We start from the raw sequence: 19,071 nt of genomic DNA on the forward strand, positions 1-19,071 counted from the left end.
AACTGTCGTTCGATAAATTGTCTTTCGATAAACTGTCGGGTCACGGTGGAAAGTGTAGTTTACTGTTATTAAAACTGCAATAACAAGTAGAAAACCTCACTTTGTCAAACTCGGTTGCCGGGCCTGAGTCAAGGGTTTAAAATTTTTACAAGTATGCGAAACTGCCCGAATCAAGATTTTGAAGATTTTCTCAGTTCACGAATAAAGATTCAATCAAACTATACCATCTTGCGTTGTTTTAATTCCCTTAAATAAATTTAAAAAATAGTTTGTTCGTTTCAGTTTATTACCTCAAGTCCAGTTGAATGCAATGACTGAGCAAAAACAAAAATATTGCAAAAGACAAGCTCTTTAAGACGTATAGGCTTAAACTAGGCTACTGCAGCTTCAGGTATTGTTTTTGTAGAATAGCTTAAACGATTAGCAGTTGTTGATAGTTGGCGCCATGTGACAACCTAACTGAAGTGATGTCATCCACTGGTAATCGATGCTTGAAATAAAACTGATGAACTCCATTTGCTCTAAATTCGAAGGATTCTCGGTCTTTTGTCAGAGATATCTCGATCTGAAAATAAACAAAAATTAATGAATAATGAAAATGAATAAATGTAGCTTTAAACATCTCTTGATCAACTGCACTGAGTGGATGAAAACAACAGCAACACTTCAACAGTCAGAAATTTCACTGCGTCAATCTCGGGAACCGGGCTTGCATCAGTGTTTCAAAGCTTCTACAACTATGCAAAACTGCCAGGAATAACCTATCAGTGGCTTTCTCTGTCCAAGGATAAGGATAGAAATTGAAGCCAACCAAACAAAACAAACCATTAACAAAACAAACCATTTTCTATACAAAGATAAATTGTACAAGCAAATTGACGGAGTGGCTATGGGTTCGCCTATGGGTCCCACTCTTGCCAATTTCTTTCTAGCCCACCTTGAAAATAAGATTTTTTCTGAAAATACTTCCCAATTTTTTCCCAAGCTTTACTTACGTTATATTGACGACATTTTTGCCATATTTGATAACGATAATTCTTGTTCACAGTTTCTTGAAGTACTCAATACGCAACATCAAAACATAAATTTTACTGTAGAAAAAGCCACGGAGACTATACCTTTTTTGGATGTAGAAATGAAGATAAATAGTAATGGATTTGATACTTGGGTCTGGCGTAAACCGACAAACACTAATCTTTTCCTTAATTTCAGCGCTGTTTGTCCGTCTAATTACAAATCTGCTTTGATTAAGCGCCTTATCTCGCGAGCTCGAGACATTTTCTCGAACAATGACTGTTTCAATAATGAAATTATTAAATTACGCTCATACTTTGGTGCTAATCATTATCCGACTTGGTTTTTTAATAAGTTTCTTTGAGGGTTTTTGAATTCGGTTTCCACTACGTCTCCAGTTGAGGAACCTGATTTCAAAAACTTTCTAACAATCCCGTTTGTTGGCAAGGAATCCAAACGTTTTGCCACAAGTTTGTCCAGATTTATTGCATTGAAGTTTAACGTTAAGATTTTTCCCGTTTATAAAACATTTAAAGCTGGTTATTATTTTCAGTTAAAGTCCAAAACTCCTTTCCGCTTATGTTCTAACGTCGTGTATAAGTTCACTTGGTCGCATGATGCGAGATCGTCATACATTGGTATGACCACGCGACATTTGGTGACGTGAGTGGGAGAGCATTTGAAATTGGCTAATTTTAATAAAAACAGTGCAATTAAAGACCATATTATTAGAAACTGCCAATCGTGCTCAAACAATAAACCGTCATTGCAGTCTTTCAAAATTGTTCGTAAGTGTTTGTCCGAATTCGACACCAAGATTCATGAGGCATTGATCATCAAGTCTTTAAACCCAGGGCTCAACAGGCAATTATTTGCTTGCGGAGCTTCTTACCTTTTAACAGTTTTTTGATTGAATTATCACGTCTTGTTTTGTGCCACTATCTCTTGTGCTTCTGTCTTTCTTGCGTAATATGCCTGAGTCCTTGTCTGAACAATCAATTAATTTTACCTCTGAAATACTTGCCCCGTTGTGCTGTGTAATTCTCAGTTATCATTTTGTGTGAGCGCGGCAGTTTCTCAAATGTTTAGATTTGACCATATTTTTGCTGTGATACTAGGCTATATGATTCTTTAGCATTTCTTTTAATAATGTAATTTTTCTTATAGGCTTGAAAAGAGCTATATGACTAGCCGAAAACGTTCGCTTTTTGTTTTTTGTTTTTATAATGTTAAATATAGTGTTGTTGCTGAGTTATGTTTGTTTATGGTTTAAAACAAACCAAGTTTGCAAAATAAAAAAAATACTAGGCAGTAGCCGGTGAGCTGCTGTTATTGAGACATGGCCACATGGAGATGCGGCCTGATTTTGACTGACTTCAATTCAATGTTTGACTGACAGTGTTTGACTGACATTTTTTGAGATTTTTTACTTTTTGCTGTCTCCTAATGATATAGAAGCTTTTTGTTACCTTGGAGAAGCAATAGCAAATGAGAAAAAGTTAGTTGAAAAACGCTGAATCAGACTGTTATTAAAAAATAAACAGTCTGACTAAAATCTTCGAAATCATTTTTTCTTTGTTTTTCAACATGTGAGGATGTTAAAATCTATTGTGTCATCTGGGGAAAACAGTAAACAAAGAGTAAAAATATAATTTTTAGAAAAAGTTACTTAAACATTCGCCAAAAGTTAGCAAAACCTGGAAATTTCTGCAAAATGTGACAAATCAGGCGTATCTTTAGTTAACCATGATTGCACAAATTAGGCTGCTACTTGACCACACTTTCCACATTATTTTGATTCATCACAACCGATTAATAGCATTCGCAGCTGCAAGGGTAGCCAGGTAAAATTTCAATTTGTTTCAAAGTGTTAAAAAATTGCATGTTAAAATGCTGTAGCAAATCTTGATGTAGGTACTAGGTAGCCTAATTGCCAATATTTTCTATTCATTGGGCCTACTCCACCTGGTCGCATTTGAAGTTCTTCATGCAATCTTATAGCACAGGGGTCACCAAACTACGGCCCGCGGGCCAGAACCGGCCCGCCACGTGCTGTGGAAATAACAGCTGCACTACCACTGTTTTTTATCGTTTTTTTGTCATTGTTTTTATCATTAGGCCACCACAAATGGGGACAGCCTAGGTCAAATTTGGAAAGATGTAATGTTTTTTCAAGAATACGATGCCCTGTACTGTATCACAGCAGAGGATAACTTTTCCAGCAACCTTTCGATTTTCATCACAACTTTGCTATTCCACCGCTGACTTTGTTATTTATTGTGCTCAATTCAAGTCAATGGAGATTCAAAATAGTTGTATATCTTTTTGCAATTTGCATCCGGCCCGCAGCTGTTAATCTCGCAGCAATCCGGCCCTCAGAGAAAAAAGTTTGGTGACCCTTGTTATAGCACATACCCTGGCCTAGATGAAGCTAAGACTGTACAAAATAAAATCTTTTTTTGTCGAAACATAACGTTTTATTTATCGTCTACCAAATTACTTTGATATACAGTAAATAATGTCTCACCATAAATGGGCCATCTTTGGCAAATGGAAATGCGCCACTAAGTTCTTTCTCTTCGTCACTGCTCCATTCCCCATCGTAGGTATTGCGGATGACAGTCTTTTTATTGTATCGAATAGATGTATGGAAAGCTCTCTGGTCGGTAGCAGTGAGAAACTCAACAAAGACTCTGCATAAAACACATTTATCATATTTATTTACAAGAAAAAATAATAATAGTAATAAAACGTTAAATGTTTATGACCGTGTTGCATACTTCCAACATTCAAGCTTTTTTTCCCCAAAAAGATCATACAAGCCCAAAATAAAGGTAGCCTACAACCAATTAACATGAGAAAACATTGGTATTTTGAGCAAAGAATACGAGTATGATTACCATGCACTTCAAGTATGCTACAAGTATTGCAATACTTGAAACAAAAGTTATATTAGAGATGATTTATAATTTTGTTACTGTTCAACTTGAGATTACATTTTCTCATTTCGTCAATTAACGTTTTCACAATCAGTAAAAAAGTTAACCAACGTTCATCGTAAAGATTTCACAAACATTAAGAAATAAAGTCACTCACATATCTCCAGTATTAACTCCTACCAGCTTTACACCGGTATCTTGATATTTCTTGAAACAAATGTCATAAGCCTTGGCTGCAATCTGAAAAAGAGGCCAACATAATTAAGTTAAAGGTGTGGATGTCAATCCTATGTTTTTTCAAGCAAAATTTGAAAGCATTTATCTCGCATTGTGCTTCTACTTAATACGTTGTTGATATCGTTTTATCTCTTCTAGCATTTTCATCAATTTTGGTAAAGAGGTTGCTTTGTTGTAGGCTACAACAAGCATATATTCCTTGCTTTTTCATTTCATGAATTTCGGTTGTTCAGATGCTAGGCAAGGACTAACATCTGTTTTATAAATGAAAGGGTTTTCAATTTTTAGTTTAATTTTGTATACTGGCACGGTGACTTAGTGGTTAGTTTGTCTACATCAAAATCGTTAAGCATGGTTCGTGCTTAGCCTCTGGAGCCTCTGACACCGAGAGTTTATCGTTTCACCACTCCAGATTCGCGATAATCTCGAATTACACTTGAAGGCTACCAGTGAGCAGCCAGTTTTTGGTTTCATCATCCAAGACGAGCAGATCTTCTACTCCGTTAGGTAGCTTGAAGATGGTACAGTCATTGATGATGTGGTCTGCGGTCTGTTCATCTGCACCGTATTCACAGAAAGAGGAAAATACCATTTCCCATTAGTGGATGATTGAGCAGAAAAGTCCGACACCCTTTCGAAGACAGTTAAGACGCACCCACGCCTGTCTTTGTAGAGTCAGGCCGATGGGATGTGTGTTAGCATCGAGAATGAACGAATGGAGTCTGGTGGTACTTGACGTCCCATCAGAATTTCATTATTGGTCCGGCCTATTAGCCACAACGATGTATTGTCCATCAGCTTAGGTAATCAGGAATTGATCGGCTGACACGAATGAGCGTTGATTTTTGTCGACTGGGGTGTTTGTTTGAAGGACCACAGACCTTGGAGTGAAAAAGATGGTTGGGCTCTAATGCCCGTCGACCGAGACACAGAGTGGCTTCTTCCCGACGAAGATTAGCAGGCTGGATGTCAGCATGAACGAGAAGATTGTTCAATTCGTGCAAAACACAAACATCCGGTCACTGCGTGCAGGACGCTCTTTGTGGCGGTGTCGATGTTGTGGCAGTGAGGACTGCGGCACCAAACCGGTGCACAGTACATCTGCTAATGAGTTTCTTGCTAATAAGTACATGATAGTAGTTTCTTGCGCAGTGACACCAAATGGTGGCGGTATGTGAGCGATCTGTCTAATGTCATCCAATGGTATTTTGGTTTGGGGCAAAAGGACAGAGATTTTCCATTGTTCTGGACATGTAACTCACGATTGCTTCCTGGTTGTGTATATCTGGTTGTGTAAATCTGCTTCCATAGTTTTGGTTTTGCTGAGTTTCAGTCGCCGTTTCTGGAGATAAGCTGAGAGGGTTTTTATGTCCTGGCTCAATATGTCTTCTAGGTTTTCCCACGAGTTTGTGGAGAGGTGAATTGTCAGGACATCCGAATATGCGCATTTTGCGGAGACCGTTGTTGGCAGATCGTGGTTGTAGATGTTGAAAAGAAGTAGAGCCAGGACTGATCCCTGTGAGACACAATTTATCAGACAACTCAATTTGTTTGGCCTTGAGTTGCCGATGGTGAGGGTGAAGCTTCGATTCCTGACAAGTTACATGATCATATGGACTATATGTCGGTCTGGAAGCAGGCAAAGAAACTTGTGAGAAAGGCCGTGGTGTCGCAGGAAGCTGTGAAATGTAGAAAAATAGGTCCAGTCTTCTTTTGGCTCAAAGCAATCTTCGATGGTTGGTTTTTGAATCTGTATCCTCGGACTGACAAAGCCTTGATAGGTAATTCCTAGTAGTTTCACATACTTGTAGAGGTTCTTGACGCAAGGCCGGTTAACGAAATTGGTAGAGTGAAGTGTTCTGATTGTTGAAGTGTTGTTGTCGGAGAATTATTCCATTCACTAGATGCCACTGAATGGAGAGCAGTCCAGAAATGCGTTGCTCAAACGCACACCCCGAGAGTCGAACCAGCGCCGCGTGATCTTGATCTGGGTGGACGATATTTTTGGCGAAGAGTGTGACCTGATCTACGGTGGATTTTCTACAGTGAAACCCAGCTTGATCTTTTGGAAGGAGCAGGCCAATGATTGGGTTGATGCGGGTATGGATCTGCCTTTCGAGGATTTTGAAAAGAACACAGAGGAGAAATATCAAACAATAACTTCTTGGGTCCTCTGGTGGCTTGTGAGGCTTAAAGATTGCAACTAATAAAATTATTTTCCAATTTTTAGGGATTTGCGGTGGTGCAGGCAAAAAGAAAAGAACTTATGTAACCAGAAGTTGAGGACAGGGCCAGCATGGAGCACAAACTCAAAGCAGATCTTATCCAATCCAAGAGCCTTGTGGAGTTTTACTAGGCGGAGAGCAGTGGCGAACACCTCTGGAGTGAATTCTCTACAGATTGTTTCTTCTTTTGGTGTTTCTACCCGTCACAGGGCAGCTACTTTCTTGGCGACAAAGCGGGATGCCTTGCGGTTCTTATATTGTAGACACCGTTTTGCACTAGCTGGGAAGCGCTGCTGGCATTTGCAGAAACAGGACACTGGCGAGGAGAGTTTGCTGAGCGCCCAGGAAAGTTGTTGACGTCTTGATGACGCTTCAAGCTCTGCGGCTTGAGTGCGAGAAGTTGTTTAGATTCCCAGCATGGTCTGGTTTCACGGCCACAGAATATTGTGACTTGCCAGAGTTATTATGGCATTGCAAAAGTCCTGGTATGCCTGGTCTACGTTGCACGTTTCAGGTGATGGTAAGCTTGTAAATGTAAACAAGATGATGTAACTAGGTCGATACCCTGTCAGATCATACCAAAATTTTTTTTTAAATTATATAAAATTTTGCTTCTTGGCACTCAGTTTAATTCAATTCTGTTTTTCATTGCTGGCACAAAAATGAAACGAACGATAAAGTAAACACAGGAATTTGATACCGACAAAAGGAAAGGATGGCAAAACCAAACTGCTTTAAATATGCATCGCTAAAACAGTGTTTGGAAATTAATATTTTTATTTTGCACAACCATCACACCTACTACACATTGCATTGGCCGGGAATCGAACCTGGAGCTCCGCATGACAGGCGGGGATTCAACCACTGAACCATCAATGCTGGCGGTTCATTGGTAGTCGCTCAGCAGAACAAATAGTATAATATTTCAGTATATTAATGCATTCCGCTGCCCTTCTATTCTGTTGCACTCACAATGTCTGCTTTGTAAAGCGCTGAAGAGCAACACATGTCTGGGATAGATATAACGTTATACAAAAACAGATATTAGAGTTAGACTATGTTAAATGCAATATCATTGCTTGGTTTCATATGCTGATATTTCCCCCTTTCTTAGGCAGTTTTTATCTTGTCACGTATTGTTTGCACTGTGATGGTCAGGAATAAAACCAGAGTGAACTAATTGAAGATGCAACTGCGCAGCGTATGGGCCACGTGATAACTATAATCAATGTGCTTAACCAATTGCACCAATGCATAACCTTACGGCTACATAATGTGGCATACTTTTGATTAGCCTAATTTGTTGACAAACAATCGCTCACCGGTGAAAATACCACTCTTTGGCTCTGAAAAAAAAAGTTAAGGTTACTTCTAAATTGTTTATAGCTTCTGGAGAGAGTCTGATTTTTTGTACCACAGACAAGCAGGACACAACATCACAACAGGGGTGGATCGATTTCGCATTTGGGTGGGTCGATTTAGATGGGTAAAAAACTATTTTCCTCAGTTTGCTTAGCTTGGGTAGCCAAAACTTGCCATTGGGTGTATAGAACACTGTTTAAAAAGTTTATTTCGATCGAACAAATTTTTATCGGCCACCATCCACTTGAAGATTTACTATTTCCTTCTACATTAGGGTGGATCAATTTAGGGGTGTATAAAACTTTTTTTTTCATTTAGCTTAGCTTGGGTAGCCAAAACTTGCCATTGGGTAGCATATATAGAGCACTGTGCTAAAAGTTCATTTCGATCGAAAAAAGTTTTGATCTGCAACCAGGCCATTACTTATCGACTAAAAAACGCAAAAATACAAAAATACATGCAAACGTATTTGAATTTGACGTTAGCATAGAGATTTATTGCAATGCAATTGAAATAACACTATGCATCAAACGTTCTCGATTTAGATGAAATAGTCACGTTTCGATTCGAACTTGGGCATTTCTTGTCGTGATTCAATGCGTGAGCGTATAAATCCATCTCTCGAATTAACCCCGCACACCACCGCTGAAGCTTCCGTCACCAACTTGACGCACCTTTCCACTCCCTGTGTGTAACACGGAAATCGATGGAATAAAAGTTCCGGAGTGGCCTTAGCTGCAATTATGTCTCGCAGTTCTTTGTCGCGCATGTTTCTTGTTACAGGAGGCTTGGTGAGATCGAGAGCTTGCCAGTCAACTATATCATAGTATTCGTTGGCGTCAAACAAACTTTAAGGGCGGAATGTAGAATCGTTGCACTCTTCTCTATTCGCGATGGCTTGATCGAGCTTTCTGAATTCGCTTAAGTCCAAGCTCACGGATTATCTGCCTCTCATCTGTGATCATGGCCAACGTAGTGATATTCGACGATAGCTCTTGGGATATTCAGCTGGCTTGTTTGGTTTAAGTAGTGCCACTACAGTTGCTTTTCGCCAGATGTTAGGTATGGCCTGGAGCATAGGCGCCGAATTTTCAAAAAACATTGGGGGGCGAGAAAGGTGATGACGTCATAACCATAACGCATTTTATTCAATTAAAATAGTCTTTGATTAAAGCTTTGTCTTGGCTATATTGACACCTAGGTCGCAAACTGAATTTATTAGAACCGCTGCTTGAAACGATTAGTTTTACGTATGCAGTACACGCCTAGTCGTAAAAATTTTGATATTGTTAGTTCATAATTGGAACAGTTGGAAAACAAGCCTTTTCGTTTCCTTTTCGTGTAAGTGAATAACAACGATCAAGACAGTGAAGTTATCGAAATGAAACGCAACAAATCATGATTTCAAGCAGAGTGGAAACCCGCTATCAGTTTTATTAACCTCGTTTCGCTCATTTTGCTAATTACTTACCTTCAACACTTTAACACGGCGAAGTGTTTTCTCTTTTGTTTTTATCGAAAGTCTTTATAGTCTTTTATCAAATACCGTATAATAGCCTACTCGAGTATAGGTCGAGATATTCGCAAGTAATTTTCACCTCAAAAAGGCAGGTTCAACTTATACACGGAACAAGCTGTTGTCTCCAGCTCGGCAGTTTAAAAAATGAACGCATTTTTCCAGAGGAATAATCATGGCCGACGTAGATTACGGAGTGTGAAATGGCGTCAGCCGAAGTAAAAGTTTTGAATAGCCTACCTTTATTTGCAGTGATTCAAACTTAATTTCCAAATTTAATGATTTCTTGTCAATTCTAAACTTTATGTACTTGTTGAGCAATATGCAAAGCTTACAAGACAAAACAGCAGAAAGAAGAAATCGATTTTGATAAGAATGTTTTGAGAAATCGATTTTTCTATTTTTGTGTGTAGGATATAATCGTCCTTATTACGTAACATTTCATGATCGTTGAAGTCGATGTCAAACCTTAGCGACCGCATGATGATGATGATGATGATGTTCGCCCTTCGTTTCCGAAGATGGCCAATGAGACTGAGATCAAGTTTCTTTTTTCTTTTTTTAGTGTTGACTTTGGTCAGTGTAGGCTACATGAGTGCGGAGATGGCTGATGAGGCCTATCTGTGCGGTGAAACTTCTGCTGCAGGATGGACATTGGAAGGATGGTTGGCTAGGGCCAGGGTTGTTTGAGGCTCGGGCCTTGCGATGTTCTCGTTTTCTGACAGCAGATAGCGTACGGTGTTTCTCAGCTGATTCTGCGCCTTTATAAATAAGACTGCGCCATGTTGGTCGTTCTGCGGCTAAATCTTCCCACGAATCTACGTCGATGGCGAATTCTTTCATGGAAGCTTTTAAAGTGTCCTTAAAGCGTTTTCTTTGACCACCTACATGACGTTTGCCGTTAGTCAGTTCTCCGTAGAGCAGTTGTTTAGGAATGCGGTGGTTCGGCATCCGGTGGACATGGCCAGCCCATCTTATTTGTGCCTTTTTTACGAGGGTAAGAGTGCTGGGCATGTTTGCTTTACTGAGAACTTCGGTGTCTGGGACTTTGTCCTGCCATCGAATCTTGAGGAGCTTTCGGAGGCAGGAGAGGTGGAAGTGGTTCACCTGCCTTTCGTGTTTCCTATAAAGAGTCGAGGCCTCACATGCATACAGAAGGGTCGTCAGAATAACTGCTTTGTAAACTTTTAGCTTTGTGGGCAGCTTGATTCCCCGCCTCTCCCATACGTTAGACCTCAATCTACCGAAGGCGATAGATGCTTTGGCGATTCTGTTGTTGATTTCCAGGTCAATGGTGGCTGTGTTAGAAAGAGTACTACCGAGATACTTGAAACTTTGACATGCATGTATTATCTGGTCGTTTACAGTGATGAGTGGTTTGCTATAGGATTTTCCAGGGGCTGGTTGATACATTGCCTCTGTTTTCTTAGTGCTGATTGTTAGTCCAAAATTATCGCAAGCAGAGGAGAACTTATTCATTTGTTGTTGGATTTCGCTTTTGGAGCAGGCGTTCAGGGCACAGTCATCCGCGTACAGAAGTTCTTTGATGACAGTTTCGGTAACTTTGGTGAGTGCTTTGAAGCGTCTCAGGTTAAAAAGTTTTCCGTCACAACGATAGCGAATTGGAATACCATTGTAGTCTTTATCTCTGAAAGCATCTGTTAGCATTGCTGAAAACATCATGCTAAATAAGGTAGGTGCCAGGACACAGCCCTGTTTAACGCCGTTTGTAACTGGGAAGGCTTCAGAGAATTCATTGTCATCAGCAACGTAGGCCATCATTCCATCATGAAATTGTCTTACAATGGAGATGTATGTGCTTGGGCATCCGTATTTGTGCATGATCTTCCACAACCCTTCCCTGCTCACTGTATCAAAAGCTTTTGTCAAATCGACAAAGACAGTGTAAAGGTCTTGGTGTTGCTCCATGCACTTTTCTTGAAGCTGTCTGGCCGCAAAGATCATATCTACAGTTCCTCGGCCCTGGCGAAATCCACACTGGCTTTCAGGGAGGAGGCCTTGCTCGAGATGGTTCAAGAGGCGGTTCAGTAAGACACGAGCGAGAATTTTTCCAGCAATTGACAGGAGGGAGATTCCTCGATGGTTGTCGCACAATTGGGGATTTCCCTTGCGTTTGTAAATGTGCACTATAGATGCATCTTTGAAGTCCTGGGGAAGTACACCTGTAACCCACATTGACTGGAATAATTCAGTAAGACTGTCAGTAAGGCCCTTGCCACCTGATTTGTAGATCTCTGCTGGTATAGAGTCAGGTCCAGGGGCTTTTCCCGAGGGTAAGAGGTCGATGGCTTTCTGAACTTCATCAACTGTTGGGAGGGCGTCGAGTTCACGATTGGTGGTTACCTGAGGGAGGCGATCAATGGCTTCGTCGTTTATCTCTGAAGGCCGGTTGAGAACGTCATGGAAGTGTTCGGCCCACCTTTGTAAGATTTGGCTCTTGGTAGTGAGCAGAGTTGATCTATCGATGTTAAAGAGAGGGCGTGGTTTAGAGGTGGACGGACCATACACAGTTTTTAAGGCGGTGTAAAAGCGCTTAGTGTCGTGCCTATCTGCATAGCTTTGGATCTCATCCGCTTTAGCACTGAGCCAAGAGTCTTGCATGTTTCGCAACTTGGCTTGAATCTTGCTGCGTATATTGGTAAAGGCAGTTTTCTTGGAAACATCCAAGGGGTTACGCTGGTGATCTCTAAGTAGAAGTCGCTTGGCTTCCAGCATTTCCATGATCTCTGCATCGTTTTCATCAAACCAGTCTTGATGGTTTCTGACTGCGGGGCCTAGTACCTCAGATGCGGTGGAGTGTACTGTGTCTCGTAGAGTGGTCCATTGACTTTCAATGTTGTTATCACTACTGGTTGTGGTTGAGAGATTGTTTCTCAGGGCACATTGAAACTCCTTCACAGTGTCAGGGGACTTCAGCCGGTTGATATTGAGCCGTTTTGTGACTGTTTGGCCTTGAGGTCTTCTCTTGGGCTTGATGTGAAGCGATAGGTTGGAGACTATTAAGCGGTGATCAGTCCAGCAGTCAGCACCACACATGGCTTTGGTCACACGTACGTCATGTTTGTCTTTGGCTCTGGTTATGACATAATCAATGAGATGCCAGTGTTTAGAGCGGGGGTGCATCCATGATGTTATGTTACGGGTAGGAAGACGGAACATAGTGTTTGTGATGGCTAGGCCATGGGTGGCACAGGTTTTTAGCAGAAGAAGACCATTGCTATTGCACTTTCCTATACCATGTTTTCCAATAATGCCATTCCAGACCTGGTGTTCACAACCAACACGGGCATTGAAATCGCCAAGAATGAATAACTTCTCCGATTTGGGAATAGAAGCAATAAGAGAGTCTAGTTCTTCATAGAATTTTTCCTTTGCATCGGTATTGTTGGTCATGGTGGGGGCATAAGCACTAATCAGAGTGGCATTGTTTTTGCCCAGAGGAAGCTGCATTGACATTAGACGGTCGTTTACCCCATTAGGTAACTTAGTTAGTTTCTTCACATGGAGAGACTTGATGGCAAATCCAACACCAGACTCTCGGCGTTTGTTTATGCTGCGGCCACTCCAAAAGAAGGTGTAGCCACCTCCTATTTCAGACAGATGTCCTGAATCAGCAAAGCGAGTTTCACTTAGGGCAGCAATGTCGATGTTGTAGCGGGCTAGTTCTCTGGCCACGAGAGCAGTTCTGCGAGCAGGTCTGTTGGAGTTTGGGTTATCGAGCAGTGTTCTGACATTCCATGAAGCGATTTTGAGACTATAGAATTTTCTTTTGTTTTTTTGACCGCGTGAAGGGATCCCCACCAGCTGCGGCAGGCTGGCCAGGGTACGATGGAGCAGGCTATTTTTAGAGCACCTTTTCTAGCCCTGTCCTCAGACTACGGAGGCGAGCAGAGCATTCCTAGATAGGGCTGCTCGGTCGCTCAGGGGGCTGCCGGATTCCACTGCTGCTCGGATTCAGTGGAGAACGACCATATGGCCTGAGCCGCCTGTGTGTGGGATCATGGCTACAGCTTGGGTGTATCCGCACCATCTGGTTCGCCGTTCCTCCATCGCCACAGGGCTTCTTGATCCAGGATCATGACTTGCGCGTGATTTTGTTTAAAGTGAGGAAGGGCTTGCGCGGGACTCCAACCTCACTCTCTTGTCTCAGGTTTCAGGGTCCAATGGCAAGACATGGTCAAGACGATTGGGTGAAGCATGAGATGCAGCAGGATGACCATAACGTCTACGTGTCACGTCATGCTCTTGGGCACGTCCTGCAACTGTGATACTGGATGGTGCCTTCCTGTCCGTTGAGCTATGTCCAGTGATGAGCTTCTTCCGCACAGTCTGCCACACATCCAGGTTTGAATAAGGTGACAAGCCGGAGTGGTGTTATTTGACCCATAGCTGGGGCCCTGACAGGTGCTACTGCTACGGGCCAGAGCAGACCTGGGAGTAATGGAAAACTAAGGGGTAACTCCATATTCCCCATAACTCCAGAGTTCCCACACTGGAGCCTTTCCCACCGGTTGCAGTTTTTAACGTCATGCCCAGGACAATAGATGTCAGGTTAGCTATGTGATAATAGCAGTAAGAGACGTCGTTAATGCAGGCAATATCTGCGACCAAGATCATTAAACACCTTTTCTTCTATCTGTTTTTGATTTGATCCTCACATATTGCGAACAAAACAATGCGTTCTGTTGAATCATATAATTGATCTCACAGCGGGAAGACCTTGTTGAAAATAGCGCGTCTAATTTAGCTGGTTTACTTAATATTGCAGTGAATAGTTACGTGACTATTCCAGCAGCATAAGTTACTCTATCATCTGCTTTGAAATTTCCTTGCCGTATGTCAATGCTTAGCCTTAGATGAACTATCGAATGGTAGTGTCTGAAATAAGCTATTCGACTTATACGTACGGGTGAAGGAAATATTACCGATTTTCAGCTTAAAAGTAGGGGCTTGACTTATACACGAGATCGGCATATACTCGAGCATAGGCTACACGGTAGTGCAGGAGTGTATAACTGTACTGTATATAGATGAGTGAATGAGATTATATATACATCAATACAGGGCCGGATTAAGGTTTTCATGGACCTGGGGCTATTGGTAATCTGAGGCCTATATTTCATTCCCCTCATTGTACCAATCAGAATTAAAATGAAATAACAAAAATTATACCCGAAGTACAGTATTTACATATTAAACTCATTCAAATGACATGTTTTCTGGATTTAAACAAAGCAAAGCTGTTAATAACATCATCGGTGTCTATTTTTTTCCAAAATTTTGTTTTCAATGCAGAGTAGAGCAAAGGAATGCAATCTTTTCTGGTCCATGGATGAACGCAGTTGATTCTTTACTCTTTTAAGCACTGAAAATGAGCGCTCACCTGAACAATTAGAAATCATCAGACAAAGATACATTCTTAGTAGCCTACAACAAATACGTTAGGACATGCATAGCCTACATAAACTCATTTTCATTGATGAATCTAAACATTCGAGTTTTTTTGCTGCATTTGCTGTTAAAATAGTGTTGTTTAAGCAGTGCAGAAAAATGAATCATCTCTTCAGGCAGTGATTCTTCCAGAATCTAGATCATCTGGATAATAGTGAAGCAATGTGTTAGCACTCTCTTCAATTTTACAGTTAGACATGGTGTTTAATTCCGCCAGAAACGAAAATCTTATTTGAAGACGATCGTATGCTGCGATGCGGGATTTCATACACAAAACAATTTGGTCAATGATTGGCAGATATGAGTCTACTTTGAATCTGCACGATGGATCAAGTGATGTGTTTTCAGATCCACCTTTGCTATCCAAGCATACTTTTCTTCTCTTCCTTCTTGAAATTTCTTCATTCAATATAATGATGATAGCCATTTAATACTCCCCCCCAGGATTACTCAATTAATCTTAACAAAGGTCCAGTTTGACAAGTTGTATATTTTTAGCGGTCCGGTGAACAAGTTATTTCACACGCAACCACGAAAGCTAAACTATTTTATCAAACCACTTTCTTAGGTAAAATGTAACTCGAATTACATTTCTGAGGAAGTATTGGAGAGGTTGGGAGTCGAAGACCCCAGCAATTAGGATAATCACAGTAGAAATTGCTTCCTTCCAGTAGAAATATGTTTAAAAAAGCCCTGAAACGTGGCAAAGAGGGTATTCTTCCAAAAGCTCAAGGTCCACCATCAACCCCCAGAAGGTCCGGATTCAGACCGCGGTCCGCCAGTTGAGTAGCCCTGCTCTACCCTTTTCTTTGAGCTTTTGAAATTGGGATCTAAATTTTTGAACAAAGTCATGTAGACCCTGAAGCAGATTTGTTGCCTTATTCAAAGTAATTTTGCTATCCTGGAGCGCCCGACTAGTTTTATAAAACCGTTCCATTATGCAAGACCATAACTCAATTAAAATAACGGTTTCAAGCTTTTCCATTGACAAGATAAACCCCTTGGCTGTTTCTTTAGTCTGTGATTGTTCGTCATTGTCATCAGACATTGCTTTCAAGACTTGAAAAACTGCTTGATAACTTTTTCTTGGCGCTTGTAGGCCTATAACGTCATATCGTGTGCCTCCCAACGTGTATCAGACGAAGGCTTAATTGTTGGCAAATGAGTTAAGAACCACTGGTTTACACAGTTAGCGTTCGTTCTATGATATTCGTCCTTTATTTTTTCGATCCTGATAATAAGCATGTCAGTTGCTCTTAGTAAGTTGTTATAGGTGGGCCTATTTTTTTGGTGGGCCTGGGGCTGCAGCCCCATCAGCCCCCGCCTTAATCCGGCCCTGCATCAATACAGTGCTTATTGAAGCAAAACACGGATGATAGTTTGAAAAATGCATTTTTTCTTTAAGCTTTATTACGTAATTGTTTGTTGTGTCGTAGTTTCAACTCGATAAAGTTTGAAGTCACAAAAAATCTAACGGAGTAGATAACTCGTAAAATGAGAATAAACATTCAACCTTGCATTTGCTTTTTCGCTACCACGCGTTTTGACTTTGAAGTTGCTCCTCGCGCGCAGGAAGATAAGCAGTGTGTGACTGTGAGCGTGCGCATCTCACTAGTAATTCACGTTCCAGAGAAATCCATGCGATCAACTGCTGTTTGTGGGCAAGAGCAACGTAGGCTGTTTTTTCTCTTTCTGTATTCTTTAAGTCCGTTTAAATCAGCGTTTGTCAACCTGGGAATCGCGACCCCCAAGGGGGTCGCGAAGGTCCTTTCATGGGGGACGCAAAGAATTCCGGAAAAATGAAAAATATTTGCAGCAATCACTTTGTATCAAGCAATGTCGTAGCAAGGTCGTAGCAAGTTGCACTGCTACGAAAGAGAACGCATAGCTCGGTTGTAGGCCAATTTATTATTGTTTGTTCAAGTAGAACGAATGAACTGAGTCAGCCTGTTTAACAGCCTCAAAACGTTACTTGTCAAAAAACTATGGACAAGAAACAAAAATATTTTGAAGATTATTTAATGTTTGGCATTACTTCCATACAGTAGTTAGAAGCAGCATTGAGAAGCCACAGTGTGTTTTGTGCAATGTAGTACTCAGTGCTGAATTTATGAAGCCATCAAAGTTAAAACGGCATTTAGAAACAAAGCAGTCCAATCACATCAGCAAGCATTTCGAATTTTTTTAACGCCATGAGGCCGCTTTGAAACGCCGAACAGTAAAAGTTGTGACACTCAGCAGTGTTTTGAAATTAAATGTTATTGAAATGTATTTTTGTGGCAATTTTTATAGCTTATCTATAGAAAAGAGAGCAGGAAGGGGGTCGCAGTTTGTATTAAACACCTAAAAGGGGTCGTGAACCACAAAAGGTTGAGAAATACTGGTTTAAATGATCTAAATTTCTTTCGCAAAGTATTTTATCTTTGAAACACCACTTGTAATAGCCATTTTTGTTGCCCCTCAACCATAAATTTACGGGGGGCGCTGCCCCCCCCCCGAAATTCGGCGCGTATGACGTGGAGGGTCAGGCAAGCAGAGTAGAAGCTTTTCAACCATGCTAAGCGTTTGGGGCCACACTGCCTTAAGAATTCTATAGAATATTATCGAGCACCTGTGCTTTCCCGCTTTAACTTGTTTAATGACCGATGCAAGTTCTCTGGTGCTGAAGGGGGCTGACAAATGGCCATCTGCGCTTGGGGCGTTCCAAAGCCAGCTACATTCCTGCTTCATTACAAGGGCGTGCTTCTTATTTGTCACTTTACATTTGCCATTGGCTAGGAGCTGTACATTTGCATGTATTTTTGTATTTTTGCGTTTTTAGTCGATAAGTAATGGCCTGGTTGCAGATCAAACATTTGTTCGATCGAAATAAATTTTAGCACAGTGCTCTATTTGCCCAAACCCAATGGCAAGTTTTGGCTACCCAAGCTAAGCAAAATGAGAAAAAAATTTTACACTCCACTAAATTGATCAACCCTAATGTAGAAGGAAATAGTAAATTTTCAAGTGGCTGGTGGCAGAATAAGATGTCGTCAGATTACATTCTAATTTTGCACAATTGTTTTTAGTAGTAATTGGCAAGTTTTGCAACTCCAAGATAATAAATATTTTATAAAAAGTCTTTCACTCCACCCTAGTGAGCATTATAAAAATATATTTGACATATTTACAACTAGTTTTAACAATTGTTTATTGACAATAACGGTAAGCTATTACATATTCCTGCAGGATATTTCATAAATGGAACACCTTGTAAGAGTGTAAATAATAGAATCATTTCTTACCATTTTTCTGATTAAGCACGTCTTAACTACACAAATATGTATAATATATTAATCTGCATGCAAAAAGTTTTAACTCAAATTAAATTTTGAATTAATTGCACTGTATCGAATCTGCATCACTTTGGAGGCACCAAAGCTTGGTCAAAGTAAAAATACAGTGAAAAATGACCAGCATTAGACTTCTGTTTCTGTAAGGAAAACTTGTTTTTCCATATTTCATTTTTTTGTTTACAGTATCGTATTGATTGAAGGGAGTTTGTATTGAAAACTCTCTAATTTTAACACCTTTCTAAAAAGCTTTGTTTAGGTGGTACGATGAGAATGAACTTTTTTTCTTTGAACCACTGGTATAAGAATCGTAAGTAATTAATTACACATTTTCATTCTTATTTTTATTCATGTTGAGCCTAATAACTTTCCATAGCAAATCAACCGTTGGATTGTTTTTGGTTATTGGCTTATTGCATAAGCCAGAGGCGTATTCTCCATGCAAGCAAAGCATGCACTGCATGCCTGAAACTTCTGGGGAAATCAGAAATCTTTCAGGAACAACGAACTTATGCGTAGAAGTTGAAAATGTTAATAGTACAGTAGAACCTCTTCACTCTCTTATTTCTGAATTTCAATATTCGAAACTACTATTCGTTTTCAAAATTTGGCAACTTTGCTGAACCTGGCAACCCTGCATGCTGAGGCAAGCGCAGCATACGTTGATAATACAATTTGCCCATTCGCCGCTCTTTTTACCACACTGTGGTGCAAATGGTACCTAGGCATGCGGATTTGAAATCGCATGCAAAACAAAAATCACTAGCTGGGGATATTCTCATTATGAAAGTTGTAAGTTATTACTGACACTAGAAACGAGTTTGTTCTTTAGATAATAATTTTTTTTAGATTTTCCCAGTATTAGGTTATGGATAAAAACAGATAAATGCATGACACCCATATGTCGCCTACCTGTCGCCAGCGCTCAAATTATCATTGTATAGTTTTAATTAACATAATTTAATTAAGTTGAT

The 19,071-nt window shown here is 40.5% G+C and overlaps 1 protein-coding gene across 1 annotated transcript; it reads right to left on the reverse strand.

Annotated features, from left to right (window-relative positions):
• Window position 1: 1 nt before the first annotated feature.
• On the reverse strand, window positions 2–18,097 carry LOC145780952 (grifin-like). The gene is made up of 5 exons (XM_082592635.1): window positions 18,050–18,097; window positions 7,738–7,761; window positions 4,111–4,193; window positions 3,542–3,707; window positions 2–565 (listed from the first exon to the last, which is right to left on the reverse strand). The coding sequence occupies exons 1-5, from the start codon at window positions 18,050–18,052 to the stop codon at window positions 413–415; spliced, it is 429 nt and encodes a 142-aa protein (XP_082448761.1). The 5' UTR covers window positions 18,053–18,097; the 3' UTR covers window positions 2–412.
• Between the last annotated feature and the right edge of the window lie 974 nt (window positions 18,098–19,071).

This window comes from Aplidium turbinatum, chromosome 1 (assembly GCF_918807975.1).
Source record: "Aplidium turbinatum chromosome 1, kaAplTurb1.1, whole genome shotgun sequence".
NCBI lineage: Eukaryota > Metazoa > Chordata > Ascidiacea > Aplousobranchia > Polyclinidae > Aplidium > Aplidium turbinatum.